Here is a 12948-nt window from a genome sequence, read left to right as displayed (position 1 = left end):
GGATGAAAAGGACATAAAACAATGTGAAAAATATGGTACCATTTTAATAAATGTGATATGTAAGATTAAAATTCTAGAGGAGCATATTAATTGGATTCAAATAGCTCTCAATAATAATCTCACTGCAGCTCATATTTATTGTCCCTATTTTATTCATATTTTTAGTGAATCTTTCTACAACCACTGTACTTTTTTTATAGTAGGAAAAAATATCTTAGCTTACTTTTTAAAATCTCAGTGACTTACAGTAGGAAAAGCCCTAATTTAGTTGGGTCTCAGTTTTCTCAGCTTAAGGGGAGTCTAGACTTACAAATATCTCTAAGGACACTGTGAGTTTTTCAGGGTCACACTAAGTTGAACCCCAACAGAATCTTGTTTAGGATTTATTTCAGAGGCTGGAGCATGAGTGTAGGGTATGGAGATTGTCCAGAAGGATCTCTCACTGGTATTTCAATGCACAGTGGCCTTCGGTGCTAAGAGTGAAGGCACCTGGCTGGAAGGTTGCTCGTGTCAGTACAACAGTGTGGAACTGCTCTGGACATGCCAGGAAGCAAGGCTACTCCTAATGGGAAGGTTGAAAAGCCCCCCATGCCAAGCACTGCTTGAGAGCCCAAACCCCACGCAGAGGAGAGGACCAATTGTCTGCTCTTCACATTCTCCTGCAGAAGATGGACACAGCCGTGGACTTGAAGTGAGTGAACTCCAGTTAGAACCAATGTTTTGTGACTCCAGAAGTGTGAGAGGTAGAATTTAAGGAAGCACTATATACCGGGGGGTAAGAATGTGATATTGGGTTGGGGGTGTGGCTAAAGTGGTAGAGGGCCTGCCTGGCAAGTGGAGGCTCTGAGTTCAAACCCATTCCTCCAAAAAAAAAAAAGTGATAAGTGATTTGAATTTTGGTTCTACCACTTAAGGCTTATGTGATTTAAGGCAAATTACTTAGTCTTTAAATTTCTTTAACATTAAAATGGGAAGATCTTTGTTGGAAATCTGCCTAATTAAGTTATCTTGAGGACTGAGAAAATGAATAAAATCACTTAATATAAGCTGCAGTAAAAATTATTCTTATTATTAAGCTAATTTTCCTTCTATATTACTTACTTTATATGTCCCTATGACAATCTTCACATTTCTAGGAACATAGCTAGTGGTCAATAAATCCTTTAAATTGAGTAAAAATAGCAAAATGCTTCTATTATATCAGATTATATTATACATGGCACCACTACAATACATGCAACACTTCAAATGCTTCCTAAGCAAAGGTTTGAGGTTCATGAACACACTTTAATGCCCTTCCCTGTAGATATTTTTTTTTAAAGGACCTAGTGATTGCTATTACAGTGAGGTCTATTGAGATCACTGTTTATACTGAGATAAGCTTGGTAAGATATGTGTTATCTGACCTCATTCTCAAACCAAAGAATGAATTTTAGAGTAAAAACTACTTATAAGAATAGCTCAAAATATAAACCCAAAGAAAGGTGACAGGGGCAGTGGCGTGAGTGACGGAAAAGATTTTGAGAGAACACACATACAAAACATAAAAACACTCCATTTAAGTGGCCAACGCTAATATGGAAACAAGAACTATGACCTGCTCCTTCATCAGTATTTCTAAAACGCTAAGTTTGCTGTACAAATGCAGGTTGGCCTATCTAATTGCTGCTGATAACTCTGATGACTTTGTGGTTTATGTAAAAAGGCAGAAAGAGGCCTCAATTAAGATCTAGGTTGTATGCTGGTTCAAAGAGCCCTGGTGACAATTTCTCTATTGGAAAGAAGATTAAAGGTCTGCATTAATTCTTTGACATCGTTTACAGTAAGAGAAATGTCTGTTTGCAAGCAAGAACTCCCCAAGGAGTCCCATAAAATAAACTCAGAATGGTCCCAGATGCAGAATGTAGAAGCAGGAGAGGAAGGGAGGCCATTTGAAAGAAGTACAAATGATGGCTGGGTTCTCTAGCACATTTGGCCATGGCAGGTCCTGGATTGCGATAATTCGCTTATTTTGCTAGAGTGGTGTTATGTTTCTTTTGGCCCAGTGATCTTATGCCAGCTTCTTAGAGACAGGGCTTATCTTTAAGTCTTAAAAGTTAATAATCTAGAAAGAAAGTTGTCAATGAAAGAAAGGATGATGGTCAAGAACAAATATGTATACTTTTAGGTCACCTCTTCCCTTTAAGTGTCATATTCAGTCATTCACAAAACTTTTACATAGGACCTAATATGTGCCAGACTTAGTGTTAAAAATTCAGTGGTAATCTCATGCAGTAACCACAAGACTTTGGGGTAGATTATTTGATTATTTGCATTGGATGGCAGCCATCATATTTAAAATATTGGCAAGAGTAACCAAAAAAAAAACAAGCTTGAAGCTTGGGCATATACAGACTCAGAGTTGTTTTCTGTTTGCTTGTTTGTTTGACTAGTATAAATTTGGGGCAATTTTTGCCTTTGTGCCTTTACCATACCAATGGTAGCCTTCTCCAAAAGACAGATTATTTGTGTCAATAATCTTTAATTAAATGAACTTTAATGCTCATTTTAATTAATGTGAAAACTATGCTAAAGAAAAGACCTATCAGTCATTACTATTCCATTGCTCTTCTACACAATCTATTAAATAAGCCAACTCCCTGAATGAGAAAAGGCTGGGACTTTAAGAGTAAAAAGCAGCCAGAATCCCTTAGATCCAACACAGATGCTGGCTGGTCCTGCTGAGTGGAAGCCAACAACTGCTGCTCTCATCCATTTTCTCCTGCTTGCTCTTCCCTCACAGGAAGGGCTCATAACTCCTGTTAATTTGGAACAAAATGAGGAAGGGCTGGCTCCCAGGGTCATTTGTATTGAGCCAGGACCTCAGGGATCACATAGTTCAATACTCTCATTTTATCAATGCAGAATCCAAGAAGAATAATAAGGGTTTGCTGAAAGTCTCAAGGAAATTATAGGCAAGACACAGGTGACTACACCACAGATACTCCCTCTAGTGTTCTCTTGTGCTGCATCATAAAAAAAAAAAGGACTCCTTTGCTCTGTTAGACTGAGAAATGCTTCTCTTAAAAAATAAAATCTGGGCAGGGGATGTAGTTCAGTGGTAGAACACTTGCCTAAGAAATGCAAGGATTTGGGTTCTATCCCCAGCACTTACCCCCTACCACCACCAAAAAAAAATCCTCTTATTTCATCCTGTGTACCTCATTGTCTAGTACTTCCACAGAAAAAAGGAGATTAAGCCACGAGAAATGTGTCCTTGAATTACAGATGTCCCAATAAGTTCCTGGACCATTCCTCATTCTGTTGGGGAGCTCCCCCATCTGGCTTAAAGTAGTGGGTTTGTCTCTGCTTGGAGGAATGGGAATGGGGTGCCTGGCTCCTTATATGTCTGGGAAAAGGATGGGAACAGAGAGTGAGAAGGGGCCTTGGGCCAAGATCTGCACTTAAGCAAGGCAGAAAAATAGCATCTGCTTTTCCACCCTGTGCTCACATATGTGCCTGGGCAAAAGCCAGAAGTTAAGTCAGGCAGCTGGCAGAAGCAATGCAAGAACCACTGTTAGAAGGACATACACCTCAGTTGTTCTTCCAACAGTGATATGATAGGTGTGGCCAGACCATCTCTACTCCTTCCACCCTGTGAACACTGGCCCATGTTTGTGAGCTACAGGTGTGGACAACTGGAGGTGATGGAGGGAGGGAGCAGCCTCTTGTGCATTTGGAGCTACTTGCTTTTTTGCTTAGGAAACTAACTGGCCTCTGGATGGAATAACCCCAGGATCTTGTGTAGTCAGCTTTGTGACTTTCATCAAGTTACTTAATCTATTTGGTCCACTCTCCAGAATGCAAAATGGTAGTTCATTACTGTACATACAAGAGTTACTGTGAGTTAAATGAAATCATCTATATAGTTTCTTGACTTGCATGGGATAATGCCTGCAGTTTGGGCTCAGGCACTTAGTAAATGGTCTCTCCAACAGCTCCACTGTTTCTTAGCCCCATCCTTGTAACTACACAGTGACCTACAATTGAATTAACAGAAGAAATGTTCCTCAAGAGAAGGAGTCTTTATAACTTTAATCCACGTGGAGACTGAGACCAAAGGAAGAGGCCAGGTTGAGGGGCTCATCCTGTTCCGCCAAACTAGCTCTGTTTAGTTTGGGGAGAACCTTATTTTGTATATTGAAATGCATATGTATCAAATTTCTCCATGTTTTCCAAGGTCTTTCTTGTTTGTTTCCCACAGGAAACAAATGTAAAGTTGTGTACTGATTTGAGGAGGGAGTAAGCAAGGGGCGGTTTGGCTCTCCCATTAACCCCCACCCAGGAGCTGAGGACATATCCAAATTCCAATCCCCTTCTGATTGAAAGCACTGATTTAATCAAACAGGCACATTTGCACTTTAGGGATACATTCCTAACTCTTAAACATTTTGCAGCTTTTCAAATGTAATAAGGAGGCACAAACATTTCTATAAAATGTGCCAATAGGTAAAGAACAAAGGATCCTTTAGGATATAAAGGGGTTTTGCTTTTTTCAAAACTCAATTTAATTTTTTCCAGTTGGGGAAAAAGGGTAGAGAAAAAGCAACTGAAAATCGAGTTGTGAGGAAACTGCTGGAAGGGTGTCTATAACTGTCACTCTAGGTTACAGAGCTGATCAAGATAGAAACGACGACAATTCATCTAAGTTAAGAAGATGTCCATATTTAGTTTAAGGGACAGTCTCTGAATCAAAGTCCAAAGGTGGTCTAATAGCCTCTTGTCAGAAGTAAATGCCACGCATAATTCTGCAGAACAGTGTAACAAAACTAAAGCAAAAAAAAAAAAAGAAGATATTTATATAACAGTGTTCATTTTTGTTTTTTAAAAACTTTTGTTAAAAGAAGTTTCCCAAGTGATCTCTTTCTTAACTAGACCTTGCGAAGTCTTCCTTTATTAAATTCCACATTCCAAAATAGTTGAGATTTTATAAACAAATCAGTGTTTACTATCATAAACACATCTGTGTTCCCAGACTGCTTTCATTGTCATGACCTCGTTTGAGCCTCTCAACAGCTCACTGGGATAACAAGGGAGGATTTTCATAAATGGATGGTTCTGCCATGTAGATGTGAATTCTCCATGTAAATCTAGCTCTCTGGAAATCTCCCAAGTATTCAATTTACTCACAGTGACAAATATTCAGAGGTCTTTATACCCCTAAGGCATTTTGCTAGTATTTGAGAAAGAAGAATAACCTGACTGAGAATCATGGTGCACCTATTCAAACTATAAAGAAACAGAGAACATCCAGGCTGAGATTTCCATGATCAGATACCTATGACACCTTCCATTCCTAAATGTTTGATATTTTTCTTCTGTCTTTTCCTCTGGAATCTCCCTTTCAAGATGCCTTCCATAGATAGGCTGGTTTGGGGCAACTCCTTTTTTTGGTCACCCAAACCCCAATCCTCCATCTCCTAACTTGTCTTCCCGTTCTTAGAAGACTGAAGATAAATGTACAGATGCAGGGGTGGGGTTCCCTCTCCAGGTTCCAGTCTAGTCCTAGCACCCACATCAGGTGTTGCCAAGAGCTGCATGTTTCTCCCCAGTTCCTAAGATTCCTTTACTTCTCAAAAACATAATAAATAAATCCTCATGGCTCCCACAAAATTCCCAATCATATCCTTTTCAATGAAATCTCAGAGCTTAGACTATATGCCCTAGATTGAACTTTCCAGGTGACATTCCTACCTAAGGATGTCTTCCAGAAATTTCCAAATATTCCCCACAGAACCCAACATCTATTGCAGCAGAATTGTATTATGAAGCCAGTTCTCTGTAATTTGTCTCTTAGAGGGAATTCTGGAGCTCGTTAGCCACACCTTCCAAAAAAATCTCAGTTGCACAGACTCTGGAAGGCAGCAGCTGTACGAAGGGCAGCCTTGGCTTTGGTGCTGGACAAACCTGGGTCGGATCTCCAGCTTTTTCTCAAAGCTCTTCTTATGTGGCTCTGGATAACTGACTTTGCCTACCTATGTTTTAATTTTCCTGAATTTTGAAGTGACTTTATGCAGAGACTCCAATAAAGAAAATACATACAAAGCCCTGGAACCTAAGAGGTCCCCCTCTTGTGGTCAGCTTCAAGTTGTAATTTATATCAGAGGACAACAATGACTGCAGTTATCAAAACTTTCTACCTGCACAATTGATATGGGGGCTACCATTCCGAATACTGTCTTCACAGTATTTACTTAATATATAAGGTAAGAGAGATTTTCTAAGTTTTTTTTTTAATCTATAAAGTAGTACCTTTCAGACTGGATTCATTCAAGGATTAAATGAGACAACACATGGATGGCACATAATACAGTACCTGACAGAAAATAATACTCAATAAGCATGAGTTATTGGAGTTAGGAATAATTCTTAACTCATCATTCATTTTCAGTGATATCACTAGGTATCTGTGTGCCAGGCACTGTACCAGAAAGCAGAGACACAAGGTCTCTCGCCCTGATCTAAGGATGTATCCAGAATGATCAGTCTCTGACATTTAGAAGTAAGGGCTTAGGGGCTAGTGCTGGAGTTGAACAGATGGTCCACATTGATGTCCTGAGAAGAAACAATGAAGATCTGAGGTCTGGGCTACTCACAGGAAAAGCCCAGTCTTGTCCACAAGCAACAGGGAACCCTTTAGGAAACCAGTAAACACATGAGAGTAGAATGCTTTAGTCTCAAGAGGGCATCAAGAATAGGAGAAAAACAAAACAAAACAAAAAACCCTACCCTGACCCAAAAATGGTGTCAGAAGGTGGTGCCTAAGGAGGCAAAAGGGACGGGACCAAGAAGTCTGCCCCCTTTGGCTTTCAGATTACAGTGACACTTCACCTACTGGGTGGGGCTGCCTTCACAGAAAGAGACAGCATAGGAAATTTAATTAAAATTACAGAATATTACTATGTTAAAAAGTACCAACATTGACAATAGGGGATATATGTTATATTTAGATATTTTATCACATTTTCTGTATATGTAGATGGGTGTTTATATTTTTACATTTTACCTGTATCTAAGAAGGACATGTGAATACTGCAGTTTGAAGATAATTATCATTATAGGCATGCAAACACATAAAAATATTTCATTCTAAGACAGAATCCTTGCTCATGGAAATACAAAGCATGAGAAAAATCTAGAAATGGATTCCTTATCCCCAAAGACCAACCCCTCCTGCCATACCCCTCTCCTTATCATCTCCCTGGTTTTAACAATGAACACAAGGCAGCCTGGCTTGAAGAAATTCACAGCCACTTTGCACTCCTGTTCCAACTGCTGGAGGCACAGCACCAGCTTCCAGGCACTGCATGTTCTGCAGCACCACGCCCCATACACACGGAAAGAACAGGAGCCTCACTGAAGATGAAGGGTGTACCCCAGCGAAGATCATCCACACAGAAACAAAAGGGAATCCGCTGCAAACCTAGCCTTGAGATTAGGGCGCAGTTACATTTCTCAGGGTATACAAGATAAGTTATCAAAGCTAAATTTCTTTATCTGTCCTTAAAGGTGGCTTAAATGATACCTAGCAGAATGGGCGTGGCCTTCAATTCCATGACACTGGGCTGAGTCCTTAGAAAGAACCATTGCAGTCTTTAGAAAAGGAGAGAAACAAAATTTCCTATCCCAGAAAGGAGAACTGGCAAGTGCACACTGGCTGTGAATAAGTATCATGCACACGCAGCATACCTGCAACATGTAATAACATTAGAGCAGTAGCGCTATCTCCTCAGTCAGGGAAATAAGCATAAAAACTAAGCTTTGTTCCCATCATTTCCTGATGATACCTTCTACAGCTGTTTTCAAAGACGGGCTGCCACTGAAAAGATACTTTCCACTGCAAAAGCATACAATGTTTCCTCAAGAATAGAAAGTGAACATCAGGTAGTGGTAAAGGAAGACCCATTGAAACCCCAAACCTCTACAGGCAAAAGGATCCCTACCCAGCTCAACTCTTCCTCCTGGAAGTGTTTCTTCTCTGGGACCAGCTGAACAGCTAGTAGGGGTGGGGCACATTTGTGTGAAGTGAGGCTCAGGTGCATGGAAAAGGTGTGATGCTGCAGTAGGAATAAACCATTAAAAATAAAGTGCACTAAGGGCACGAGAGGCATCTTCTTGGCTGTGGGGAGTGAGGTCCTGCATTGCAATTGCACAGGATATTCCATGCATAACAATAAACAAGTGCAAACAGATCTTGGCACACAGCAAAATTGTGGCAGATCCCTAAACAGGAGCTATGGTAGCAGGTAAAGCTCTGCCCTGGGGCAGCTGTAGAGTCTCCCAGGGGCTAGCTATCACTTCCTTTGTTCGCCTTGCAAAGATGGAGTAGCTATCCATTCCTCTAACACACACACACACACACACACACACACACACACACACACACACCCATCTTATTCACTATAGACAAAGTGCAACCAGACTGCTTCCTGCTAAACTCACAAATGTCAGTGGCTTTTGTTTTTTGTTTTAATGTCTCTCTCAGCCTGCCACATGTCTGATTCCCCGGCATCATGTCAGCACATCACTGAGGCGTCCTAGGCTGGAACACGGTATTTTATCCACGAGATTGTCTAACTGGACACCGGTGAAGATGCGGCTTCGGTACCTGATAATGGCCTGTTCCTCCTCCACCCAGCACTAGGTGCACGCCCAGAGCATCCAATACCCGCCTGCCGCGGGTGCTAGGGCTTGCACACAATGGCAGTTGGACAGGCATGCACACTGGTCGTGCACCACGACCACCAACTAAAATCTGCTCTAGAAACTCAGGTTTTCTTGGGATAAAGGAGAAAAAAAGACATGAAAAATATAAAATACATTCATCAGGGTGGGGTGGGGTGGGGGGCGGGGAGCTGACCATTCCTGCTGCAGCCACGTTAGCTGTCCACTCTCGAATACGACACCCCAAAACATAAGCGGGGAAAGAAGGGGACACGGCAAGCAATGGTGGTCCAGACACCCCACCACTCTCGTGGCGCCGGGAGTCGGAGCTTTGGGGCTGGAGCTAGGAGAGGGGCGCGGTCGGGCTGCCAAGTACCCCTGGGGAAAGGTGTCATCTCTCTCCGCACCCTGCCAGGCAAAAAGGATCCTTTCACAAAAAGCACATCTCAACCTGCGACATCACACACCGACTCCCCAAGGCAGGTTGGGGGTCCATGAAGGGCCAGGCGCCATGCGTCCTCGGCGGTGCAAAAGGAGGACAAATAATCCAAAGTTCTTCGCGCCACTGTTTGGGTTTCCTCTTTGTTTTGTTTTCCCCCAAACCCCAGGGTCGCCCCGTCTGTGTGGCGCCCGCCGCGCCGGCTGGACTGACCGCCGCGCTCCACCACCCGGACCGCGGGTCGCGTCTCTCCCCGAGGACGGGGACGCGGCCAGGGAAGCCTGCGGGTCCCAGCCGCCCCGCCCGCGGCGCAGCGGGCCACACGAACCGGGCAGGAGGGCGCGGACTCACCGTGATCCGCGGGATGTTCTTCTTGCCTTGGTAGGACATGGTGGCGGCGGTGGCTGCAGCGGCTGCCTCCCTCCCTCCTTCTGCTCCTGCTCGCCTGCGCCCGGCTCAGCGCACAGCGCCCGAGATCAGGTGGAGCGAATGGTGCGCGGGCCGCGGCCGCCGCCTCCTCTCGCCTCCGCCCCCCTCCCGGGCTCCCGCGGCGGCTGCCAGAGACAATAGTAAATCTCCCTGGTCCCCCTTTCACCCCGGCCCCCCCACCCCCGCCACACACACCCTCCTCCACTCGCGTTCACGCCCGGGTTTTTTTTTTTTTTCTTTTGTGGTGCCAGCTGGGACCCTGTAAGACAAGAATGGCTGATCTGCGACTCCTCCCTCTTCTCTCTTATCCCTATTGATTTTCCTCTTTACATCTGCCTCACCCACTTTTTTCTTTTTCTTCCCTTTTTTTCTTCTCTTTTTCTTTTTTTTTCCTGCCCGAACTCGCTAGCGCAGCGGAGTCAGCCTGCTCCACAGCCACCAGGGGGCGCGAGGGACTTTACGGGCGGGGATGCGGCAGCCCCGGGTGGAGCAGCGCTAGTGTCACCCTCCCGGCCTCCAGGGCCAACGGCTTCCAAAGTCCGGGCCTCCCACCGGTCCCTGCACCGATTTCCCACCTTCCCCACCCAAGTTTCAGAATGGCGATGGCACCGGGCTTCCCTCCCCGAACCCACTCTCCTCCGCCAGCCGCGCGCTGACTGTGGCGCCACCGCCTTTGTTCGAGACAGCACCCGGCGCCGCCTCTGCTGTTGCTGGTTAGTAAACAGCAGGCGCAGTCCTTTAGAGAGCAGAGACCTGGTCACCCTCTGGGCAGCCTGGCTGGCTTCCTGGTACCCCGAGGTCATGAAAAGAGATATTAGAAAATGTAAAGCAATTATTTATTCTAGGAGAAAGGTGAGGGGGGTATGGCATCTCCTCAATCATCCCCTGCATTAAAAAAAAAATTTTCTCAAAGTAGCATTTTTGAAAGAAACTACATTGCCTCACTCTTCACAGTGAAGAAAGATGAATGCTGCAGCTCAGTGAGTAGAAAAACAGCTGTAGTGGAATTTTGTGAGTGCTACCAGTATTGCTGCCTCTCATCCACGAACAGGTGCGCTGCTCAGAGGTTACAGTAGCAAAAAAACAGGACCCTTCAGCTCTAAGATATATTGTCCTTTAGCTACCGGCTAAAATTAAATGGCCAAATGAAATTGAACAAGTCCCTGGGGTTGGAGTCTGAATGGTGGTTGGGGTGGCAGAGCTTCCTCTGCTCTCCTAAAAAGTAATCCCAAAGATGCAACTTAAATAACAACAACAAAAAAAAATTGGCTTGCTATGCAAAATTTATAAAATCCTCTTCAGTATGCTATCACCCCCATTCTCCAAATGTCAGTCCTGCTAAGTAGAAGTTCTGCAGCTGTCACTAAACATGACAAAATCTGTTAGGGATCTGTAATTCACATTTCTGTAAGGTGGATCTGACCACACTTCTGGACATCTTGTCATTAGGTTGAAAGCTTACTTACAATAGAGAGGCTATTTAAAGGACCCACAGAAGGAGGGTACAGAATGCAACAGCCAGGCTATTCCACAAACCTGAAATAAGCCAGCCTGGTCACATAGTCAAAGGGCACAATACCCTTCTCTCCCCAACACTTCCTCCCAACTGAGTTAATTCATTCATGGGTAACTGGACTGAACTCAGTCTTCAGAAAGAAGCAAAGTTCAGCAACTCCACTTCATTTTGGTGACAGCCTGGCAAGAGGACAGATACCAAGCAGAAGTCACCTCCCTGTACTCTTGCAAAACACAGGAAAAAAGAAAGAAAGACTGGGCAAAGGCACACCCTAAACATCTTGCTTTGTTCTTAAGGCATAAATGCTGGGACCACTAGCTTGGAATTGTGAAATCACGAAGCATTCTGGAAGTTGCATGCAAATGAACAGGATTATATTTAGAGCAAAGTAAAGGAGAATTAACCACATTCTATGAAATCCTGCAGAACTCATTCTGTGTCTTTCCCATAGATTTTGTTGCCCAAACTTGCTGGAACACAGCTTGAAATTTTTGCTCAAGACAATCAGAAACAGGGCTGGTGGAGTGGCTCAGGTATTAGAATGCCTGCCTGGCAAGCATGAGGCCCTGAGTTCAAACCCCAGTACTGCCAAAAAATAAATAAAAGTAAAAACATACAGGTACCGGACACTTACAATCTTAAAGGAATACTACTTCATCTTCTTAAAAACAAACAAAATACCTCATGAGTTTCTTTGCCTTTCTCACATCTGAATTATCTCCTCTGTCCTGTCATTATAATCCAGAGCACTCTTTGCCAGATAGACTTGTGCCACATTTTTGATCATTTTGATGACTGTGTGTGTATGTGGGTTGCTTCAAATTACAAGACTTGATTAAACCTTTTGAGGTCAGGTTTGCATGAAAGAGGCCATGCTAAATAGGAACCGTGATGTGTTCCTGGGACCAGACTGCTGTGACAAGCCATGCACAGGAATGCATACTAACCAGCTAATGGGTTCAAGCTGTTGTCATCAACAAGCATAATTTTTCCCTGTTTCATTCCCTTCAATTTTCTTTCACTTTCTTAAATCAAAATAAACCCTCCAAGATGAATTTGAAGGAAAAAGTCTTTCTTAGCTATGCCTTTTTTTATTCCAGGAATATGACAGCCATCAACTCAGGATGCCTCTGTGTCTGGCCAAGAGTGCAGCAGAACCCGGGTAGAAGTTTTCCCCAGCAGAATGACTGAATAGTTTTCCTTGGATACATATCAGTGCTTGGCTTTATGTATCTCAGAAAACTAAGAAAGGGAGAGGAGGACATAGAGAGACAGAGATTTGACTCTGGTCCAAAAAAAACTTAATTTGGGCCACCAAACTCCTAACTTCTGACTACTGTGCCTCACTCAATGCCTTCTTGTAGTCTAGTTACTCAGGTGGAAGTTTGTCCCCATCCTTGGTTGCTCCTTCTATCACATTCCTATACTCTGTAGCCAGTCTTCCAATAAGTGGTATCAGCTGTGTCCTTTAAAGACTAGGAGTTCTTTCCTCCCTGTCTAGCTACCATTAGCTGCTATCACCTGCTTACAATAACCTCCTACCTGGGCTCTTTTCTTAACTGTCACTCAGTCCCAGAATAGTCACACAGTATTCACCTTGTGTTTATTACATTCCATTATTTTCTAGGTGCTAGTTGCAAAGGCAAATAATAATAACAGAAGCAATTATAAAGTACCAAATCTTAGAGTTTATTTTATACCTTTATTTAAGAGTACCACTTGTCACTTGTTAGTCCCCTTCTTTAATTTATTTATTGTCATAGTACTTTTCACTACATGGTATATTAATTTACTATTGGGTATTACCTTTCTCCCCTTCACTAGAATGTTAGCTCTTTGAGGGTAGGAAATGTGTTGACTT

General features: G+C 43.3%; 1 protein-coding gene across 2 annotated transcripts in view; it reads right to left on the bottom strand.

Annotated features, from left to right (window-relative positions):
• Dpysl3 (dihydropyrimidinase like 3) overlaps positions 1-12948 on the bottom strand; it is a 107589-nt gene that overhangs the window by 47032 nt on the left and 47609 nt on the right. Inside the window, exon 1 of one of the 2 annotated variants that reach the window (XM_074076710.1) lies at positions 9494-9697. The exons of the other annotated variant lie outside the window; for it this stretch is intronic. Coding sequence (XP_073932811.1) covers positions 9494-9532 — 39 coding nt within the window. The 5' untranslated portion in view covers positions 9533-9697. Of the gene's footprint in view, positions 1-9493; positions 9698-12948 lie in introns of those variants that run through there. 2 annotated transcript variants of the gene reach the window in all.

This window comes from Castor canadensis, chromosome 6 (assembly GCF_047511655.1).
Source record: "Castor canadensis chromosome 6, mCasCan1.hap1v2, whole genome shotgun sequence".
Lineage (NCBI taxonomy): Eukaryota > Metazoa > Chordata > Mammalia > Rodentia > Castoridae > Castor > Castor canadensis.
This window is presented reverse-complemented; position numbering and strand designations above follow the sequence as displayed.